This window comes from Phaseolus vulgaris, chromosome 8, assembly GCF_051622355.1.
Source record: "Phaseolus vulgaris cultivar YP4 chromosome 8, ASM5162235v1, whole genome shotgun sequence".
Taxonomy (NCBI): domain Eukaryota; kingdom Viridiplantae; phylum Streptophyta; class Magnoliopsida; order Fabales; family Fabaceae; genus Phaseolus; species Phaseolus vulgaris.
In genome coordinates this window covers 23,248,095-23,270,127 of record NC_143505.1, presented here as the reverse complement: position 1 = coordinate 23,270,127, position 22,033 = coordinate 23,248,095, and the positions used below count along the sequence as shown (strand labels likewise).

Here is a 22,033-nt window from a genome sequence, read left to right as displayed (position 1 = left end):
CAAACCACTTGGATTAGACAAATTTGAAGAACTAAGAGAGTGGTTAGGAGTTAGAAGTGTTGCAGAATTTAGCTTAAGGAAGAGTGTTGGAATATGTTAAATAAAAGAGTTAGGTTATTAACTCTAACTATCCAAAAACATAAAGCTAGATATTTCTGTTATCAGAATGTTTTAATTCATTCTGTTTTTTACTGCTATAAATAGCATTGCTTATATTGTATCACTACAGTTTTTCTAATAAAAGATTTCAGTTTCAATTCCAATTATCAATTAATTCCCAACATAGTCCAAGAGATATAGAAAAAAAAAATTGGTCTTTACTAGGGTCAAAGATTATGTGTGAAAACAATAAAAAAAAATAAAATGAAAGAAATATGGACAAAAGTAATAAGAAAAATAAAAGAAAGGACTTTGTTTTAAGGTAGTGTACCTTTTACCTGGTAGTTTCACAAAATATTCCTGGTTAATATTTATTTTATACAATATTTTTTTTAAATTTTATTTTAAAAATTATTTTAAAATATATTATTGTAAAATATTATCTTCCTTTATCAATAAACCTATTATAAACTTCCAAATAACTTTGTTTTAACTTCCCTTTCTTTATTTTAACTTCAAGCAATTTAAGCTTTCATTATTTTTTTGTCTTATTTATTTTTTTTTATCTTTTTCTTCTTTATTTCGTTGTAAACTCTCTTTCCTGTTCAAACAAAGACAAAGAAGTGTGAAAGGTGGTTTGATCGTTGTAGCACAACCGGTAGGTAAGTAAGCAATGTGCACCGCCAAGTCCATATTTTACCGTGAAAATCAGAGCAGCTACCATTAGTGATGAAGCAACCCTTAGCAGTAGTACTGTACTAAGCATAACCAAACTGTTTCAACAACCAAAAACAAAGCATAACCTAACCGAAAGAGATGAAGCCAATTATCCGCCGCCACCATCACCGCCATATAGCCACTCTTACTCGCCGCTTGCGCCACTCCTCCGTCACCCCGAGGCTTCCTCTCCTCTACACCGCTGACACAACCGCTGACAACACCGTCACCTTGCAGGTCCTCTCATGGGGTAGAGGCGCCTCCGGCCAGCTCGGAGGCGGCGTGGAGGAGACGCGCCTGTACCCTTCTCCGGTGGCCAACCTGGCCGTCCCCAAATCCTCCTTCTCCCTCGCCCAAACCTCCGGCCGGCTCCCCTACGCGGAGAAGCGTCGGGCCCCCGACGTGGGCCTCTCGTGTGGGCTTTTCCACTCTTCGCTCGTCGCCGATGGGGCCCTTTGGATTTGGGGAAAAGGCGATGGTGGAAGATTGGGCTTCGGCCACGAGAATTCGTTGTTCGTGCCCACCCTGAACCCTCACCTCGATAACCTTCGCACTCTCGCCCTCGGGGGCTTGCACTCCGTTGCGCTCACATCAGCTGGCGAGGTCTTCACCTGGTCAGAACCCCTTCAACTTCTTCAACCTCTAATTAGTCACTTCGGAATCTCTGATTGTTGTTTTCTAAAATCAGGCATATAAGATGTTTTTTGTTTATTATGTGAAGCGGAAATTGATTACTTAAACTAAAAACATTTTCAAAATAGATATCAATAGCACCCTTATCTTCCTGGAATTTCTGATTGGTTGAAGCGTGGTTGTTTTCTTACATCAGGCACTTGATGATTAATGTGAATTCTAAAGTTAGTTGATCGTCTAATGTCCAGTGAAGCCAAATTTGATTGATTAAAGTGATTGACAGATAGTTGTTGGTAATTTCAGCTAAGACTTATACATTGTGCATGAAGTTTCTTTCTTTATTTTCAGGGAATGAGGTAAGGGGTGGCAAATTGAGAGGAGAAAAAAAAACTATATAGTTTAAATGAATGGTTGTATGTATTATTGTATAATTTAAATAGACGGTTAAAGCTGAAACTAATTGAAACAAACTTGACTAATTATTTATATTTTTGTGATCAAGATATAATCCTCTCACAAGATATGTCTGTTGTTGTTGAAATGCTGATTTTTTTTTTACTGTACTACTCTTAGCTTGACTGAGAAATACCACAAAAGAGGTTTGGGCATAATGCCTGGCTGGACGGTGTTTATGCATGGTTAGAAATTTTTAGTCCTAAATGAAATTATTCATGGCCTAAACCTCAAGATAAATTTACTCTACCATGCGAGCTTAACACATTGTTGAGGCTGGGAATACTTTTGTAATTTGAGCGAGTTGAAAAGTTCCTAAATTTTATGTTTCATGCTTTCTTCCTCTCAATAAATTTTTTTTATGGATGAAAATGAAGTTTTCAGGGGTTATGGTGGTTTTGGTGCACTTGGACACTCAGTATATCACCGAGAGTTATTTCCTAGGTTGGTAAAAGGCTCCTGGGAGGGAACTATAAAACACATTGCTACCAGTGGAACACATACTGCTGCAATAACAGAATCAGGTTTGTATGTTGGCTGGAACTTTATTTCAGCATTGTTTAAAACAAATTTAGATTGATGAATAGTAAGGAAAAATAATTACTGAATTTAAAATGTGGCTAATCACTTCAGTTGTGATTTTCTATTGTCAAATTGTTTACCGTGTTTTCTTACCCTGAATTGTGTCTTTCTTTTTACTTTGGAATACAAAACCAATCTATTGAAAGATATAAAGGATATAAAATCTTCCTAAAGTTACAGGCTCCCAGTACACTTATTTTCTTAAGCAGTGATTGAAAGAAGGTGCACTTATATTATACATGTCAAATCTGATGGTTTTGTGTATTGAAAATTTTTGTCAAGTCTTTTAAAATATAATGCTTGGTTGCTGGCAGATAGAGATTTCTATTTCGATGTTTAGCTTTTTCTTTTTTCACTCATCTTTTTATCATCTCAAGGCTATTCATTTCTTCTAGTTTTAAACTTTCTCGCACCGATTTGAGTTTCTTAGGAATGTCAAGTAACATGAACGACGTAGAAAATGCCTTTGAGACTGATGTTGGGTTTGTACTGGATGTAGGAGAGCTTTATATCTGGGGTCGAGATGAAGGGGATGGTCGATTGGGCCTTGGTCCTGGTCGGGGCCCAGATCATGCTGGTGGACTTAGTATCCCTTGCAGGGTAAAAGAATTACCTTACCCTGTTGCTGCTGCTTCCTGTGGGGGATTTTTCACAATGGCATTGACTGAGGATGGACAGTTATGGAACTGGGGAGGTAATTGCCACCTCATTTATATGACTTTTCCCAGTATTTTCGGTAGAAGACTAGCAAACTTCTTCCATCCGGTGCTTTTAGTTTTGGAAAATTGATAATGTTGGCATTTTGTCAGCCAATTCTAACTATGAACTTGGGAGAGGTGACAAGACTGGTGGTTGGAAACCAAGGCCCGTACCCAGCCTTGAAAATGTTGAAATAATTCAAATAGCAAGCGGTGGATATCACTCCCTAGCATTAACTGGTATGTTGATGTGTCACTAAGTTTGTTTTGTTTCATTTCCATTCTCATGTATTACATGATTATAACACTATTCTTGATTTTCCTAAGGTGATGGCAAAGTGCTCTCATGGGGCCATGGGGGACAAGGTCAGTTGGGCCATGGATCTGTCCAGAATCAGAAGATACCAGAAGTAGTTGAGGCTTTATCTCAGGAACATATTATATATATTACATGTGGGGGTTCCTCGTCCGCAGCTGTGACGGGTAATACTTAATTTGACATATTCTACTAATGATACAGCTGGTAATAAGAACTAAAGAAATTCTCATGACATTACACAGAGGTTGAGACAAAGAGAGAATAGTGAGAAAAAGAGAACAGTTATTCTTTATTGATTAACGACAAATGGAAAGTCTCAGCACTCCTCACAATGAGTTTTCAAAATTTACATTGCTATTTATATCCATTAATCCTTAACATTCTGACAACTGCCTAACTAACTGACTTGTGGGTCAGTTGGGTTTGTTTTCTTCGTATTCCTTCTAGAGTACACTAGTAATAGGCCCCATGTTTGTTAGCTAAGTTAAGAATAATACAAAGGAATTAGAAATTTAGAGCGTGTATTTCCCTCTCTTAGGATATATTTATATCATCTTTAGATACATCGAATTCAATGTATGAGAGGGAAACTGAAAAGATACATCTAGGAACTAGGTACAACACAAAGATCACAACACCTTTACAATAAATTCTATTTAAGACTATTTAATCTAGCAAGTTGCACAACTTCACTTTAATATATAAATAACTTTCAGTTTTTACCGTGTGTCCTCTAGTGTCCAAGAGCTTAATGCCCAATGCATCATAGAAAAAGACAAGTACAAAGCATCAAATCAAGACAAGTGAAGCACCAAACAATGATAAAAGCACAAGACATACTCAAGTAAAGCAAAGACCAAATGACAAATAAATGAAGTAGACAAAGTAACATGTAGCTTTCACAAGACACAATTTGAATTGTGAAGATTGTCTCCTACCAAACATTGACTCACATCCCAATTACGATATTGACACAACAGACTAACTTTCTGATTACTAGTATTCTTACATTGCCACTTCTAGCTCACACGATTATACAAAATCACTTTTGACTCTCCTTTTATCTCTTTCTGAGATAAAACATGAGGGTACTAAGCCACTCTTGACTTTCTAAGTACACAATGCCACTCCTGCGAATACAACAAAAGATGTTTAAGATGGTTACAAGGAAACTCTTAGAGAAGATATAATTAGTTTATCCACTCCTTGTACAAGAGAGTAATTTTACACAGGGAAGGATTTACAAATAAAGTTCACTCTTTCAAAATTGTCTAGTAGACGTATATGATAAAATAACTTCGCATAATGAAGATTTTACAAGCAACGTTTACTCTGTCAAAGTCGTCTAGTAGATGGTTTTCTATTTTAGCACTTAGAAGATTGTTCAATCTTTTGCATCTAGTGTATTCCATTCACTTAGAATCACATGTAGGACACTAGTCCTTTTTGCATGGGATGACTTTTACTTATGGAGCGAAGGATAGTTGGAGATTGTGTTTGTTCATTTGTCCTTATGTTAGAACTTTTGAGATATGACTGCCATTACATTGACACCTTTTTCTGTAGCACTCAACATGGTAGGTGTTGGGTAGCTTCAACTCTGTAGATCCCTTTGTAGTATTTCAATACCAAATTGAGCATTCAGGCTTAGAGAGTTGGTTCACCGTGTTAGAATTAACTCGGTGATCTATGAGTCAATGTTCATAAAGAGTAGACAATCTCACAACTTGAATTGAGCTTTGTGAAAACGTGTACACGATGTGTACTGTTTACTCTTTGTACAGTAATATTGTAGCATTCTTCCTTTGATGGTCTTAGACTCTAACTAACTCCAATATAGTTAAGAATACAATACAATATATAAATACCTCTAGTAAAGCTAATTTAGTTGGGTTGAATAACATTTTTTAATAGAAGTTCTGATCTTAACTATTATCTAAATGTAACATGGTATATAGAGTAGGGTTTGAACCCTAGATCTATTTCATGGCTTCCACTAATATTGTGTGTGTGTTGTTTAGCAAAGGAATCTGACTATAGCTGAATAAATTTATTTTGTGAATTCCATTATGCAATTAGATGATATTCTTACCAACTCTATTGACGCAAATGATAATATGCACTTCAACTTTTTCTGAAAATGTCCGGTGTTCTGTATTTTAATCATCTTATTTCCTTCTGTATATGATTGCTTGTGTAGATTGAGAGGAGAAATTATGGACATTTGCTGTAAATAGTTCATCTGATGAAATATTGCGATTAGATGATGTAGTGATGTAAATAATCAAAATGCTTAGAGCTGATCTCTCAACCAATTTAAAAATCAATTGTCAAAGTTGTAGGTTGTTTGGCCGGAAATTTAACTTCGAAATTTCGCATTTTCCTTATCATGATAAGTTCTTGCTAAACAAAATTTCAAATCATCGTAGCACAAACTAAGCATACTCCTTTTTGTTCTTAACAGATAATGGAAAGTTGTACATGTGGGGAAATGCTAATGATTCTCAATTAGGAGTTCCTGGGCTACCACCCGTTCAACCATACCCTGTTGAAGTCAAATTCTTAATGGACGATGATGGATTAGGACCTCACAAAGTTTTATCAGTTGCAATTGGTGCTTCACATGCCATGTGTTTAGCTTTGAGGGAGAGTAGTTGATTTCGACAGCTGAGGTGGAAATTTCTTCCTTGACTGTAATGTCCTACTGTCTTGGATATAATTAATTTTGCTGCAAAAGGTAAATTTCTTGGGTGAAAATGCAGTTTTTTTTGTTTTTTTTTTTGAAATAGGATGTCATATAATGAACATATGATGATTGAAGATGATGGTTTCAATGAATTCAGATATCTTCATCAGTGCTGTGGGCATTGTTTCTTTTTCCTCATTTGATTTTGAGATGGCAGAAGAAGTTAGTCCCCGAGCATTCTGAAGTACTTAACAGCCAATGTTTAGAATAGTTTCATCCTTTTCTGATCAACATTAGGAAACCATCTCAGGCTAAATGTGTGAATCTTGCACTTTTTGCGGATAGCGAAATTTTAAGAACCTGAGATGGTTGAATTGCTCTCAAAGTCCATCACATCTAATTTAGCTACTCTGACTACACCGGAGGTCCTGCATTTATAGTTTGATAATAAGAGTTGTGTATTTTTTTATTGTCTTTTCCGACGTAGATGGAAAAGATTAAATTTGAATATCACCTTGGGTTGAAAAACTGACTACACGTAATTCACTATCAAAAGTTAGTTTCAAGGAAGGAGAGTTATCAAGGCTTTAAAGGAGCTTTTCACTCGTCGTATGTAAAAAGACGTCTGAGATAATCTAACAGTGTATTTAAAGGCTTTCATATCATTAGTGGTGACCTGGGATTAATTTATTTTTGAAAAGTGACTCAAATGAGAATGATTATCTAATTCTTTTAATGGCTTTTATATTTATACTTCTATTGAATGTAGACTGTTACATCCTGCACCTCTATACCTTCTTTCAAATATCTCTATAATATTTTGGATTACGTAATCTGGAAGTCATTTTTCAAATTTGTAATTAGTTTCTGGATTACATAATTCGGAAGTCTTTTTTTAGATGCATGATTATTTTACGGATTACATAATCTGGAAGTCTTATTTAGTTTCTGGATTATGTAATTCGGAAGTCCTTTTTCAAATGAGTTTGTGGATTACATAATTCAAAAATTACTCCATGGAAGTGACACAAAAAGGATAAAAATGTATTTTTGTGTTGTGTAAGGAGGTGGCAGAAGAAGATATGGAGGTAAATGTATTTTTGTGTTGTGTATGGAGGTGCAGGAAGAAACAGTCTTGTCTTGAATGTGATATAGTAGTTAAAAGCTCATTTTGGAGCTAAGAGGCCCGAGCTAAGAGGCCCAACATTCAACATATCCAGGAGCCTAGGAATTCTTACACTATGCCGGCTCATTCTTCATGCACCCCATCAAATTTCTTAAAAAACTGTTTTACCCTTTTTTAAATGATTTCAGGATTATCTTTTCCGAAAACTTTCTTGAACATACTTTCTGGAGTTCATGAAATATATTCTGGATTACATGATTACATTTTCTAGAACAGAATTTTCTAAAAAATAATTTCTGAAACATTTTTCAGAAAATTATTTTTGAAATAAACTTTCCGAAACGTATATAATAGGTTTTGAAATGTATTTTCTGGATTAAATTTTCCAGAATACAATGAGGGCATATTAGACGGAGTGTTTGATCATTTCACCTAATTGATAGGGTAGGGTGTAAGAAGAAACATCCATTGTGCCTTTTCCTGAAATGCACACATTGACTATGTCAATTGGTGGAAATAGGAATGAAGTACGATTTTTTTTTATACAAAAATGATAATGAAAGAGAAAGGAAGTATGATGGGAAACATTTTGGGAGTCCAGAAATACTTAGAATATGTTTAAAACTTGACATCACAAAAAATGGAGATATCGTTGAAACCAAAACCTTGTTTTAACTATGACAAATTTAATACGACAAATTTTAAATGTCTGTTGAGGTTTCGTGGTTTCTAACATTCTTAGTTAAGTGTTCAGAAATGCATAATATATGCTGCGTAAACTAGTGAATATGTTTAATGTTCCGAAAGTTGTAAGAATACTTGAGTTGTGCTCCTCATTGAACAGCATTAAAAGGTGCACCTAAGAAATTATTAGCCAATTGAATAAAAAAAGCAGTACCGAAATGGAACTTCAGAATGTTGAAAACACTTAACATAATAATAGAGTTCAAAGTGGAACTTTAGAATGTTGAAAACCTTAACTATCCATTAGAAACTTAAACAATACATAAATGTATAAGATTGTCAAGTAGCTAAATCAAAGATGAATTTCCTAATTGTTTCATTTCATGAACAACGTGATGATTAATAGTAAAAAATCGGTGTGAAAAATAAAGAACACGAAAACATAAGAACGAGTAAGAAAAAAAATGTAAAAGACTTAGGAGATGGAGGAATATGCCATTTGAAATTGAATCGTTATAGGGAAATCAAAGTTGAGATAAAATATAGTAATTTTCCATATTAGAATAGTTGATTTGTAGAAATTGTATAGCGAAAGTATAGAACCAAAATAGCATAACTATAGAACACAATAGCATAATTGTAGATACTCTCTTCTGTGTATATTTCTAACTTTTTCATTCGATTATGATACAAGGTATAATTCCTTTTATTTCTTTTCTTTACATGGTATCAAACGTGTTAACGAACCTTTGCTCAATCATGCTCTTGCTTAATCTTCTTATCCATGTTTCCTTGGCTAGCAATGGAAATAGACTAAATTCTAGTTATTCTTATTTTCTCCATCATTATGTCATCCCTAGTAGTTCTTGTTTCTAAATCTCCAGATGGAGAAAACTATTCGACTTTGCGTTAAGCCATGGTTTCTCTTTGAATGCAACATCTAAATTGGGTAACTCTTAAGGCATCGAGGATAGACAGAGAAAGTATACAACATGGAAAACAATGTAGTGACATGGTGTTATAATGGAATCTTTAATTCTTTGACACTCGATATTGTAAATAGTATTGTTTTTTTTATGAACTACTTATAAAGTTTAGGAAGATCTTCAAAATTCATTCCTCTTCAACTCCATGCACACAAAAATTTTAGATTAAGAGAGATAGAAAAAACAAAAAGAGAGAGTTGAATTTTATTTTAATTATTTTTTTTTATAAATATCGTTTGATAATGATTATTTAGACAATAATTTTGTATAGCAAGTAATCAAATAGAGATTTTTACATTAGATAAAGTATAGCAAAAACAACTTTATAAATTAACTTATTTTTTTGGCTAAAACATTTTGAACATGCATTATCATAATAACTCTATTTTCCAAGTTAATATAGATGGTAATAATAGGCAATATAATAGAGATAAGGAAGGTAGACAAATACACCACAATTTATGTTGGTTCATCTGTCATAACAAACCAGTTCTCAATCAACAAAGTGAGTTCCACTAATTAGACTAATGTTGTGAAGTACACTTCAATTATTTTTTGGACTCATAAACTCCTGGTGAATACCTTGGGTATTGTTTGAGATCTAATCATTCTCATCTAATCCCTTAAGTGTTTTGTTTTTTCACAAGCCACTCCTGACTCAATGAGTATTCCTTCAACTTGCAACCACTCCTAATTGACTCCGTTGAGTATTCTTTCCCAAGCCACTCCTAATTCAACTAAGTATTCTTTGTCAAGTCACTCTTGGCTTAACTAACTATTCTTTCCCAAACCACTCCTTGTTCGTCTGAGTAATCTGTTCACAAGCCATTCCTAACTCAATTGAGTATTCTTTTCATATGATCATTAGATCACAAGTCCTACTCTCTAGGGAGGGATTGCATCTTTTGACCAATATGAGTTAATCACTCTCTCCTAGTCAATTACATGAACCCTCATAGTGTACTTCTTTGAGACTTTTTTCAAATCTAGTGATTTAGTAGAGTTTCCGCTTTATGCGAGATATATTTTTTTCCTTCCTGATCCTGCCTGTTGACCAGAACGTTGAAGCTTACCTCGTCAAACTTGGATCGACGTGTGCGCCGCTTCAACCTCTGTCCTTCGTCACGATCCACCTCAAGAACCTGCAAAAGAACAGAGCGGCGCCGCTGCGGCCGATCGCACTCCAACGCCCAAGTCAGAGACTGAACCACCAAATACTAAGAGTAACACTCAAGAACTCTCAAGGAACCGTGAACCAGTTCTCTCTCAGTATACTCAAGAACTCGCAAGCGTAAAGAAGACAATCTGAACGTGCGTACCTCAGAAGTTCGTTGAGAAACCCTTATATACCTGGACACTTTCTCTCTCCTAGCAGTTACACATCTGGACACGTGGCTCGCATCCAGCTGTACACGTGCCATCATCTGGAGCCTCCTTGACTTGGGCGCTGCTTCTGACTCTCCTTTGGCTAAGTTACTTATGCATGATACTACTCAGTGCATAGTTGCCTTGGAGCGCGATCTCTACTGGGATTGGCGAGTTAGGGTGCCTTCGTATACACCTTCCCTGTGGTCTCGCCGGCCGCCTTCATAATCTGCACCGCCTTCATCTTCGGCGATGTGCTTGTTTCGGCGATCTCTAATCACTTGGTCGCCTGAGTTTACATCTGGCGACTTCATCTTTAACCCGGTGACCGCCGGTTCCGGTGTGCTGGAGATCGGAGCACGCCAACTTAATAACTGGCGACTTCACGAGCCCCCCGACTTCCTTCCCTTCTGCCAACCTGGCGTCTCGTCAACACGCCTATACCGTAGCTTGATGCCACGTCATCACTTCCGACTACCAGGGCGGTACACTTCCTTTCAAAAGTTGGCTTTATGTAGGCACTAAAGAATATATTTGTTGAGAGGTCATTTCTAGCAGTTGAACAACTTCATATCTTCTTAATGTTCTTTCTATGTATGGAAAACTTGAAATATGGATATGTACCGACCAGTCCTTGGGCGTTGACCAAAGTCAAACATACGATAGGACCCACCAAGGGGCTCCAAGGAGGAAAGTAAGTGTTGACCGTCTTGGGCGTCGCCAGCTTTGGGCGTCGGCAGGTTTAGGCGTCGCCCACCTCAAAGGCGTGACTCGTCATCCTGATAGCGTGCGTTGGGCCAGATGGTGCCACCCCCCGATACCCACGGGTAGGGAAGACCGTGGAGGGGGCGGCCCAATAAGAGGCCACGGTACGGGCGTGGAGGCCTCAGGCCTCGGCACCTCAGAACAGTAATAAAGAGAAGAGAAAGGTGGCTTCAAAGCCATAGTTCTAGTACCAGCAGGGACTGACCTGACTCGTGAAGTACCCACGCCATCTTTGGAGAACCGCTGGGACAGACACGACCCGGGAGAGGGCCACGTCCCAGGGATAATCTACGTGCATGGTGCGAGAGGAAGGCTGAGATACTCACAGGGCGAGTGACTAGAAGCTAGGGCGCATGAGTTGGCACCCAGGTAGTCACCCCCTGCTGGATGCACTTCAAAGAGGGAAGACTTACGCGTTGGGATTTCCCTAAGTTGGGTTACAGCGTCGTAAGGCCTTCCACGTGGAGTTGCGCTTAAGTCATGAGTGACACGTGGCAGTAGCACTAAAACCCAAGGTATATAAGCTTTTCTGAAAGCTTAGAAAGGTACGTTTTCCACATTCTTACAGACACTCGAATCATTTGCTAGCTTACACACTGTACGCACGAGTGACTTGAGCGCCTTCAGAACATCACAGTTACGGTGTTCCGACACGGAGGTGCATAGTGTTTTCTGCCTACTGACTTGAGCGTCGGAGTGCAAACGGCCGCTAGGGCGCCCTTTGTTCTCTCTGTTTCAGGTACTCACGGCGGCGAAGGGTAGTGATCTGGAACAACGAAGAAGGAGTCCTTGATACGCGAAGTCTTAGCTATGCACGAAGCATGATCTGGTTAACCGGCAGGAACAGGACATTATATTAAATGCACTCTATGTAACTTTACTTACTTTTGTTCTGTACGCAACATCCTTGATAGTTGGTAGTAATAATCTCCCTAGGTAGCATAGTGTTCTCGCCAGTTGACTCAGCCGTCGTAGAATTCAAAGGCAGATGGTGGCACCTCCTATCTCCTGGTGGTTTTCGCTCTCTCCTTGGGTAGCTGAGAGTGGCTCAGTTGAAACATAGGGAGCCCTACCTGTTGATTGCACTCCGACGATCAAGTCAGTACTGGGCTAAGAAATAATAAGTGTGCAAAGAAGTTTCAGTCTTAAAAACAACGTACCTTTCTAGGGTTCTTACCACCCTTTATATAGGCTGTAATTAGGTCAACTTCCCTATCCCTCAAGGATCTTTCCTTAAGTGGAATTAGGGTTTACTGGTGAGGCATCTTGAGACGCGTTGCACAAGCTTAGCGCAGCCGCGACACAAGACTTGCCTCTTCTGGAGTGCAGTATCTCTAACCGTATGGCTTCCAGGGTACCAACTCATGTACCAGCACTGTGATGCCATCTATTTTGTGGGTGCTCTAATTATTCACGTGCCATGCATGCAGTCTTTCCCTGGAAACCCTATCCCTTACGGGCCTCAGCGCCTCCAGGGAACACTTGCTTGTGTCGTACCTGAATGTACTATACACACCCCATGCATAATCCTCTCGTGATTTAGGTCTTTCTGGTATTTGGGTGTTAACTCACGTTAACTCATATTGTTCGTGGGGCCCAGATTACGTGGCCCATTATTACTGTCGGACCACCGAGGTCCGATGTCGACGTCTGATTTCGACCTCTTCTTCAGTCGAGGTCTGAGGTTTGGACAATACACAAGCCCCTCAGGCTCGAGCTGTAACTTGTTTCAGCGAAGAGGTTAAGTGATCGCCTGTGGCGACCTATGTGGCATTTGGGTGACAGGACGTGAATAGTGCACCGAAGTGACGTCTCGCCATAGTTTTTCAATTAGCGTACACGTGGCAAGATCAACGGCCAAGGCTCGTTGTCGCTTGCACTTCTTCGTATACGTTAAAACCTTCAAACCCCTACGCTCCTTACTATTTCATTACTTCACTTTAGCATTTCTTGCTCTCAAAACACTTTCTCTTCTTCCTCAACCACTACGATCCTCCGAACCCTAATTGCTCAAAGGTATGTTCTTTACTTTATAATCACCCCTGCTTTATGATTTCGATGCTTATATCATGCTATAACTATTCTGGGACTATTTATGTTTTCTGCATTTTATGATTCATGCTCCTTGTTTACGCGTCTCTATTTTTCTGGATTCCTGAGTCGCACCATCTTCTTCCTCTAAATCTTCGTTTTTTCTTATTCTTCTTTTTCTCCTCTCCTTCCTTAGCTTTTCTTTTCGAGATGGCTCGAACAAAAACTACACCAAATCCACCTCCCTCCATTGACTACAAATCACTATACCGCTGGGCTCTTGATAGCCTTCTAGGAGAGACCTCCCAAACTATCTCCTTTAAGGACATAAAGGCGTACATGGAAGGCGAGTCTGATGAGAAATATCGCATTTTCGGGAGGGAGCATGATAGGTTCGTAAAGGTCTTACCCTGCAAGGAAGGCAAACCCGTGTGCATCGATGATCGTGCTGACCCCGAAGACCCTTTCTTCTTCATGTACTCCACTACTTTCAAGAGGCTCAAGCTTCGCCTTCCATTCACGGGGATCGAGCGTGCATCCCAACAGCTGGGCATTCGTCAGGGCCTTTTCCATCCTTTGCAACCACTATGGCTGATGGCAAATTCATGAAGTTCTTCTTAGAATCATGTGAAAGATGGTGCGGAAGCCATGGATGTGTATGAGCAAGATCCTCCTAAGAGCTATGGTGATCTTGAAGGTGCATGGTATGTATGGAAGTGGGAGGTTCGGCCAGCCCAATGAGAGGTGAAGGATGTGAAGATTAGAGCCTAGAAACTAGGTAGAAGCAAAGCTTGGCACAAAGTTGGCAGCATAACTTTACTATCAATAATCTTGGAAAATACATGAGATGGCCTTCCCTTTTATAGGCTATATGGCCGTGAAAGCTAAGCTAAGTTCAAATGAAATGAGAGCAAAATGAAATGCAAGATGACAAGGCACATGGCACATGTGCTCATGACCGGCCAAGCAAAATGAGCTTCTAGAATATTCACTCATTTATGCTTTCTAACACTACTCTAATTACTAAGCACCCCTAATGGGCCTCCATGTAACATGTACAAGGCTTTCTCTCTTCCATCCGTGGCTTCATCCAATTGGGCGTGAATGTGCTTAGCCATTGACCTTGTAATAAGGCCTAGACGGTCTAGCTCTCCTCCTAGACGCTCCATGTGTAGCCTTCCCTCATCACGTCCTAGACGCTCCTTCCTTGAGTCTAGACGTTCATCACGGTCTAGCTTTGGGTCTTGGCTTCCATGGTGAGATGTGCTTGGCCCTCCTCCATCAATGGCCATATGCCATCGGTGGATGTTTTCCAGTACTTCTTTGAAGCGAAGAACCCAGGAAAGAAGTTGTGGATGAGCTTCAATGGAGTTGCTGGGAGAGTTCTTCTAACTCTCTTTCAACAATCTTACAAGGGCTTCAAAGGGAAGTTTTTTAAGATAGGGTGCTGCAAATTCGATCCCACTTTGCTGGATGGGTTTCCACTTTATTGGGTGGAGAAACCGAGGCCCAAGAAACCTAGGTATCTAGAGGACCTAACCCCGCATGATCGAGAAACATGCGAGTTCTTCTCCAGCTTGGGGGTGGTGTTTAGCACTGCTGAGTTGATCAAGCTCAAGTACAACCCTAGGCCCTTTAAGGTTTACATTGGTATTCCCCTTTCCTCTACCTTTACTTGTCTCTACTTGCACGTTGCGTTGGTTTATCTTCTTATGTATTGTTATTTTCTTATGCAAAGATGGTGCTAAATACCGAGAAGAGGAAGCAGCTAGCTAAAGTGGCCTTTCAACGCAAGGTTGCTCCTGGACCTTCTGTTGCCGATGCCTCTGCTGCGGCTGCTTCTGCCCCAGACCCTTCTGCTCCAGCCACTGTAGATCATAGGCAAAAGGGAGTAGCTGAGGCCACTGCCTCTGAGGATGAGGATATTTGTCCAAGCCTCGTCTTTAAGAGGAAAAGGAACGCGGATGTTGCGGTTCCAGCGAACTCAGCTTCGGACGACCGCGCCCCCTTCTTTAGGGAAAACCATCCAAGTGCCTCTTCTCCTCGTGACATCGTGGTTCATGAAGGTGAGGGGGAGAGTGCCTCTGGAGGTGATCAGGGTGCGCCTTCTGCTACTGACCTGCCCACCTTCCTCCAACGGGCCCTTCAATCCTTCCAAGATCGGGAGAGGATGGAGAGCATGGGCGAAGACCCCCTGCAAGAGCATGCAACCAAATGCCTTGAGGACTTCCTTGTTTCCTCTAGCCCCAACCTGACCAAAATGCAGGAGCTGAAGGAGGCTGTTAGCCAACATGCACTTCAGATCAAGGAGCTCAAACATCGCGAAACCGCTTTGTATCTAGAGGTGTCAAATCTTCGCCAAACTGATAAGGAGACCAAGAGGCTTCTGTTTGAGAAGTCCCAGGAATCTCTAGGAACTTACTCAAAGAATTTGACTCTCTGAACTGAGATCGTTGGCTTGCAGGAGAAGACAGAAGAGTCGTAGGCTAAGATGGCTAGGCTCGAGGAAAGGTGAACCCAGCAGGAGATACGGCTTGGCCTGTTGGAGGAAGAGCTAGCCCGCAAGGACAAACTCTTCAAACAGACCAAGGAGGAGTTGACCAACGATGTTGACAATGCCTATGCCGCAGGGTTTGAGGATGCCATGGCCTAGGTTGCCTGCGTGCACCTTGGGGTGGATCTTTCTCAAACCGGCTTGTCCAAGAAGATTATTGATGGGCTGCTGATCAATGCTAAGGAGTGACTCTTTCTGTTATAATTATTTAGCTGCTTGATGAACAATTGTCATTTGTATATATGTATACCTGCTTTCTCTTAAACTGCTCCTCTTTATTGTTAGCTGCTTTGCATGTCTTGCTTAGTCTAACAACGCTTTAGGGCCTTTCTGACTTAGGTAGCACGCTTCTTTTCCTTTCACTCTACCTTAATCTTTCTTCGTCGTCTTAGGGTAGAGGCAGTGCTTATATGAACTCTTACTTCGCCATATCCTTTGCCAAATAAAGGTAAGGGAGATGCTGCTCTCGACCTTGGCTCATAAGGTCAAGGGAGATCTTTAACTAGGTACTGCGCTGTTCTCGACCTTGTCTTACAAGATAAGAGAAATCTGTAACTAGGAACCATACTATTCTCGACCTTGTCTTACAAGATAAGGGAGAGGTTCACTTAGCTAGACTCTACCTTTCCACATAGGGATAAGGGAGACGTATAACTGGAAACCATACTAACCTTGCCTTATGGGACAAGGAAGAGGTTCCTCTCTCTGACCTCATCCTGACCGTGTAGAGGCAGGGGAGGATTTTAACTGGTAACTGTTATGTTCTCGACCTTGGCATTCCCACGCAAGAGGGAGGCTCACTAAGAACCATACTATTCCCATTCTTGATGTTTCTAACCCAAAGGAGATGTTTACTTTGTTTACTGACCTCGCCCTTGCCGTATAGAGGCAAGGGAGGATTTCTACTGCAAACCTTCTATCTCGACCTTGGCGTTCCCACGCAAGAGGGAGGCTCACTAGGAACCATACTGTTCCCAATCTTGGTGTTTCTAACCTAAGGGAGAGGTCCATTAACTGATCTTGTCCTCGCCGTCTAGGGCAAAAGAGGATTTTTACTGGAACCTTCTGCCTCGACCTTGGCGTTCCCATGCAAGAGGGAGGCTCATGAAGAACCATACTATTCCCAATCTTGGTGTTTCTAACCCAAGGGAGAGGTTCATTAACTGCACTTTACAAAATACTTACAAGTATATCTCTTTAACTAAATAACTGAAATTTTATTGGGTGACCTCGTTAAAAAACCCTTATAAGGGAAAAAAAGTGTCCCCTAAAAAGTGTGTACAATGCAATAACTTAACTGAAATAAAACTTAAGGTTGGTCGCGTTCCACTAATAGCTTTGCCACACTCGTGACAAAGTTCGAGGCTCGGTTCGCCACCAGCAGGCCACATCACCGGACCTCCATCGCCCTGGTAGGCATCCGCTAGAAGAAGGGAGAGTCACTGAGAACCTTTGTTGATAGGTTCAGCAAAGTGGCAATGAGCATCCGGAACCTCAGCTTGGACGTTGCCATGCATCACATGCTGATAGCCCTACGCCCAGGACCTTTTGCTCATAACTTGTGCATGCAGCCGACCGACAGCCTGGACTAGCTGAGGAAGAGAACTGCTAAGTATATGTAGCTGGAGGAACTCAGGGAGTTCTGTAACCAAGCCCGTGCCGAGGCTATTGGAGAGAAGAACAAGGAAGAGAAGGACCTAGAGGGGTGATCAAGCTAGCGGGGTGACAGGCGCAAAGAAAATAGAGATCGACCAATCGATTCTTGAGATACACACCCCTGACGGCCGAGAGGGGAAGAATTCTGGACGAGGCACTCAACGCCGAGTTGATCCCTCCTCCCAGAAAAGTGGCCAGCCAAAAAAATGTCGACCGAAGGAAGCAGTGTCGGTACCATCAAAACAGTGGACACTCCACTGAGGAATGCTAGGCCTTGAAGGACAAGATTGAGGAACTCATCCAGGCCGAACACCTGCCCCGATTCGTCAGAAATGGTCGAGATGAGAGGCGCTCACCTCGTAGGGAGGAGCCCTCCAAAATAACGAGATCACCTCCACGAGGCCGGGACGACCGAAACCGCAGGGACGACCGTCGGTCTCGGAGAGACGACCCTCCCCGCAGGACGATCCTTCCAGGGAGGCCGAAGGGAGAGGTAATCAAGAGGTCATCAACACCATAGTCGGAGGAGGAAGCATCAACAATGCCCGAAAGAAACACCTGCGGGCGGTGCACCAGGTGAATGCTGTGACGTTCCGACCGTGGATGCCACCCATCATCTTCACAGATGAAGATTTCAAAGGCGTGGATTACCACCAGGACAACCCCATGGTCATATCGGTCGATATAGACCGATTCACCATCAGGAAGACCCTTGTGGACAAAGGGAGTTAAATAGACATCTTCTACTGGAAAATGTTTAAAGCCATGAGGCCGAGATTGTGCCCTACGAAGACCATGTAGTCGGATTCTCGTGTGAGAGGGTGGGTACCAAGGGCTACATTGATCTCGTATCTGGTCATCGATGCCAATATCTCCTACAACATCCTCCTCGGCCGACTATCCATCAACCGACTGATGGCCATCGAAGACGGGGGATATTCTCACGGTCCACGTGGACTAGAAGGAGGCACGAGAGTGTTATGCCGAAAGCCTCCGGGTGAAGCCCTTAGGGAACGACATATCTCCCAAGAGAAAGTCCTCTCGAAAGGACCGCTCACCCGGGAGGCCTGACCGATGTCAGTTGAGCCAACCGTCGCGTTGGTAGACCTAGACCCCCGGGCGATCGAGGACAGACTGGAGGCGAGGGAAAAGTTGAGGAGAGTACCCCTCCTAGATGAAGAACACAATACTGCTGTGGGGACGACCATGGCAGCGGCTGAGGCCGAGATAATGCACGCCGCGCTAAAGAAGAACGTAAATCTGTTTGCGTGGACACTGGCTGACATGCCGTGAGTAAGCCCAAACATCATCATTCATAAAATGTCAATATTTAAAGAAACCCGACCGATCTCCCTGAAGAAGAGGGACCTAGGCGCGATGAAAAACGCCTAACAGCGAAAGCAGAGGCTGAGAAGCTTCTGTCGACCGGGTTCATACGGGAGGCCCAGTACACGACTTGGCTGGCCAATGTCGTCATGGTCACCAAGCCGAACGACAACTGGAGGATGTGCGTCGACTACAGAAACCTCAACAGCGCATGTCCGAAAGACTCCTACCCCCTACCCAACATCGAAGGCCTGGTGGACGGGGTGGCCGACCATAAAATCTTGAGCTTCCTGGACGCTTATTTTGGCTATAACCAGATAAGTATGCACCCCAAAGACAAGGAGAAGACGACTTTCATGACGACCAACGACAACTACTACTATGAGGTCATGCCGTTCGGCCTCAAGAACTCAGGGGCGACCTACCAGCGCCTCATGGACAAGATCTTCGAAGGGTTGATCGGCTGATGTGTAGAGGTATACGTGGACGACATAGTGGTGAAGTCCGACTCTTCCGACCATCACGTTGAGGACCTCCAATAGGTGTTCAAGGCCCTCAGAGGGGCCAACATGAAGCTCAACCCCGAGAAGTGCACATTTGGGGTTAAGGGAGGGAAGTTCCTAAGCTTCATGCTCACCCATACGGGGATAGAGGCCAACCCCGACAAATGCCAAGCCATAGTCGGCATGAGAAGTCCGCAAAACATGAAAGAGGTGCAACAACTCCTAGGGCGCCTGACAACCCTCTGAAGATTCGTCGCTCGACTGGCCGAGAGGACAAAACCGATGGTCTAGATACATCGGAAGGCCTACAAGTTCAGCTGGGACGATAAATCTTCAAGCAATTGAAGGATTTCCTAACATCTTCATCAGATCATACAGAAGCCGAGACCCGACCAACCCATCCTGGTCTACCTATATACTTCTTCAGCCAGACGCTCCACGCGGCCGAGACGAGATACCAGATGATCGAGAAGGTGGCGCTCGCCCTGGTCCTCACGATGAGGCAGATGCGTCCCTATTTCCAAAACCATTCAATCATTGTAAGGACCGACTACCCAATCTTTAAGATTTTGTCTAAACCAGACCTTGCAGGGAGGATGAGCGGGTGGTCGCTCGAGCTGTCTGAGTTCAACATTCGCTATCAACCACAGGGGGGCTATCAAGTCTCAGTTCCTAGCCGACTTCTCGATCGAGCTGACACCACTACCTACCCTGTCGGCCGGGTAGACACTCTATGTGGATGACTCATCCAACAAAACAGCCTGCGGAGCAAGAGTCGTCCTGGAAGGGCCGGGCGACCTCCTCCTGGAGCAAGCACTCCAATTTGGATTTAAGGCGACGAATAACCAGGCCGAGTAGAAGGCCTTGCTCGCTGGGTTAAACCTAGCCTACGACATGGGAGCACGAGAGGTTATTGTCGGTCAAGTGAAGGGAGAGTTTGAAGTGAAGGAGCCTCTACTACAACGTTACTACCATGCCGCCTGAAACAACATCGCCCGGTTCAACAAAGCACCATTGGAGCACATACCAAGGGAGGAACCCAAAAGGGCCAGCATCTTGTCTAAGCTGTCGGTCACCAAGAAGAAGAGCCACCAGAGACCAGTCATACAGATATGGTTGAGGCACCCCAGTGTGTCAGAGATCGAATGCCTTGCAATAGCCGAGGCCGAAACTGATAACTGGATGACACCCATCATCCAGTACCTAGAGGATGACACATGCAAGCTAGAATAAGAAAAAACCATGAAACAACAATGCGCCCAGTACATCATGATCAACGATGATCTATACCGAAGAGGCTACTCGGCCCTCGTACTGAAGTGCATCACCGGCAAGCAGGCCGAGTATGTCCTGACCGAGATCCATGAAGAAGTCCATGGAAACCACTCGGGCGCACGAACTATGGCCTCTAAAGTCCTGAGAGCAGGGTACTACTGGCCGACTGTCCAAGGGGACTGTGCCGAGTACGTGAAATGTTCCAAATGTCAGGAGTTCGACCCCCTCCACCATGCTAAGCCGGAAGAGCTGCACAACTTTATCTCCCCATGGCCTTTCGCCATCTGGGTCGCACCAGGAAAAGGACAGACCAAGTTCCTCTTAGTTGGAGTTGACTACTTTATGAAATGGATCGAGGCCGAGCCACTTGCATCCATCTCGGTCAAAAATGTTCAAATTTTTGTCTGGAGAAGCATCGTATGCCGGTTCGGCGTTCCGAATACAATCATTACTGACAATGGCCGACAATTTATTGATCGAAGCCTCCAGTCCTTTTACGATGACCTCGACATCAAGTCAATCACGACCTCGGTTGAGCACCCACAAACCAATGGGTAGGCCGAGGCCGCAAACAAAGTCATACTAAACAAGCTGAAGAAACACCTGGGCAAGGCAAAAGGCCGATGGACCGAGGAGCTGATAGAAGTACTCTAGGTGTATAGGTCACCACGCAGGAACACCATATAGCCTGACGTACGGGACTGAGGCGATGATCCCAGTCGAAGTGGGCGAGCCCACCATACGAAGGCAAATGTTTAACCTCACCCTAAACAAGGAAAGGCTAGCGGTCAACCTCAATTTGGTAAGTGAGCTTTGCGACAAGAGCAAGATTCGAGATGTCGCGTGCAAGCTTCGGGCGTCAAGGCAGTACAACACAAAAGTCTGATCGAGGAACTTCCAGAAGGGAGACCTCGTCTGGAGGATAAGCAGCGATGCGAGAAAAAATGAAGGGAAGTTTCGTCCAACTAGGAGGGCCCTTTTCGAGTGCGAGAAGTCGCAAAGGGGGGAGCTTATCATTTAGAATGGCTTTCGGGAAAAAATTTACCAAGGACGTGGAATGCCACGCACCTTAAATTTTATTATAGCTGACTAAATAAAGTCACACACTCTTTCCTCACCCTACCAGGGAGGTTTTGCTGAGGCGTTTTTCTCAAAGTACTAGCATTGTTCTCCTGCAAATTCTCGGTTCGGTCTGGATGCAGCCTTAATCGACATACCCTATCGAGACCGATCAACTAGGTTTGGTTTGGATGAAGCCTTAACCAGCATACCCTGTCAACACCTCTCACTCGGCTTGGTCTAGATGCAGCCTTAACCGGCATACCCTGCTGAGACCGATCAACTAGGGTTGGTCTGGATGAAGCCTTAACCGGCATACCCTGCCAACACCTCCCACTCGGCTCGGTCTGGATGTAGCCTTAACCGACATACCCCGTTGAGACCGATCACCTAGGTTTGGTCTCGATGAAGCCTTAATCGACATACTCTGCCAACACTTCTCACTCGGCTCGGTCTGGATGCAGCCTTAACCGGCATACCCTGCTGAGACCGATCAACTAAGGTTGGTTTGGATGA

General features: G+C 42.7%; 1 protein-coding gene across 3 annotated transcripts; it reads left to right on the top strand.

Annotated features, from left to right (window-relative positions):
* The first annotated feature begins 656 nt into the window (after positions 1 to 656).
* Positions 657 to 6,944, top strand: RUG3 (Regulator of chromosome condensation (RCC1) family protein). 3 transcript variants are annotated; one of them, XR_011083332.2, is made up of 7 exons: positions 657 to 1,430; positions 2,287 to 2,426; positions 2,984 to 3,178; positions 3,294 to 3,422; positions 3,510 to 3,665; positions 5,966 to 6,238; positions 6,345 to 6,944. XR_011083332.2 is itself a non-coding variant. In XM_068631449.2 (7 exons), exons 1-6 carry the CDS (start codon positions 916 to 918, stop codon positions 6,157 to 6,159), a joined length of 1,329 nt encoding a protein of 442 aa, XP_068487550.1. In that variant the 5' UTR covers positions 657 to 915; the 3' UTR covers positions 6,160 to 6,173; positions 6,291 to 6,944. The 3 variants fall into 3 exon arrangements, 2 of the variants coding, with proteins under 2 accessions (XP_068487550.1, XP_068487549.1); XM_068631449.2 differs by having other exon boundaries at positions 5,966 to 6,173; positions 6,291 to 6,944; XM_068631448.2 differs by having other exon boundaries at positions 5,966 to 6,944.
* The last annotated feature ends 15,089 nt before the right edge of the window (positions 6,945 to 22,033 follow it).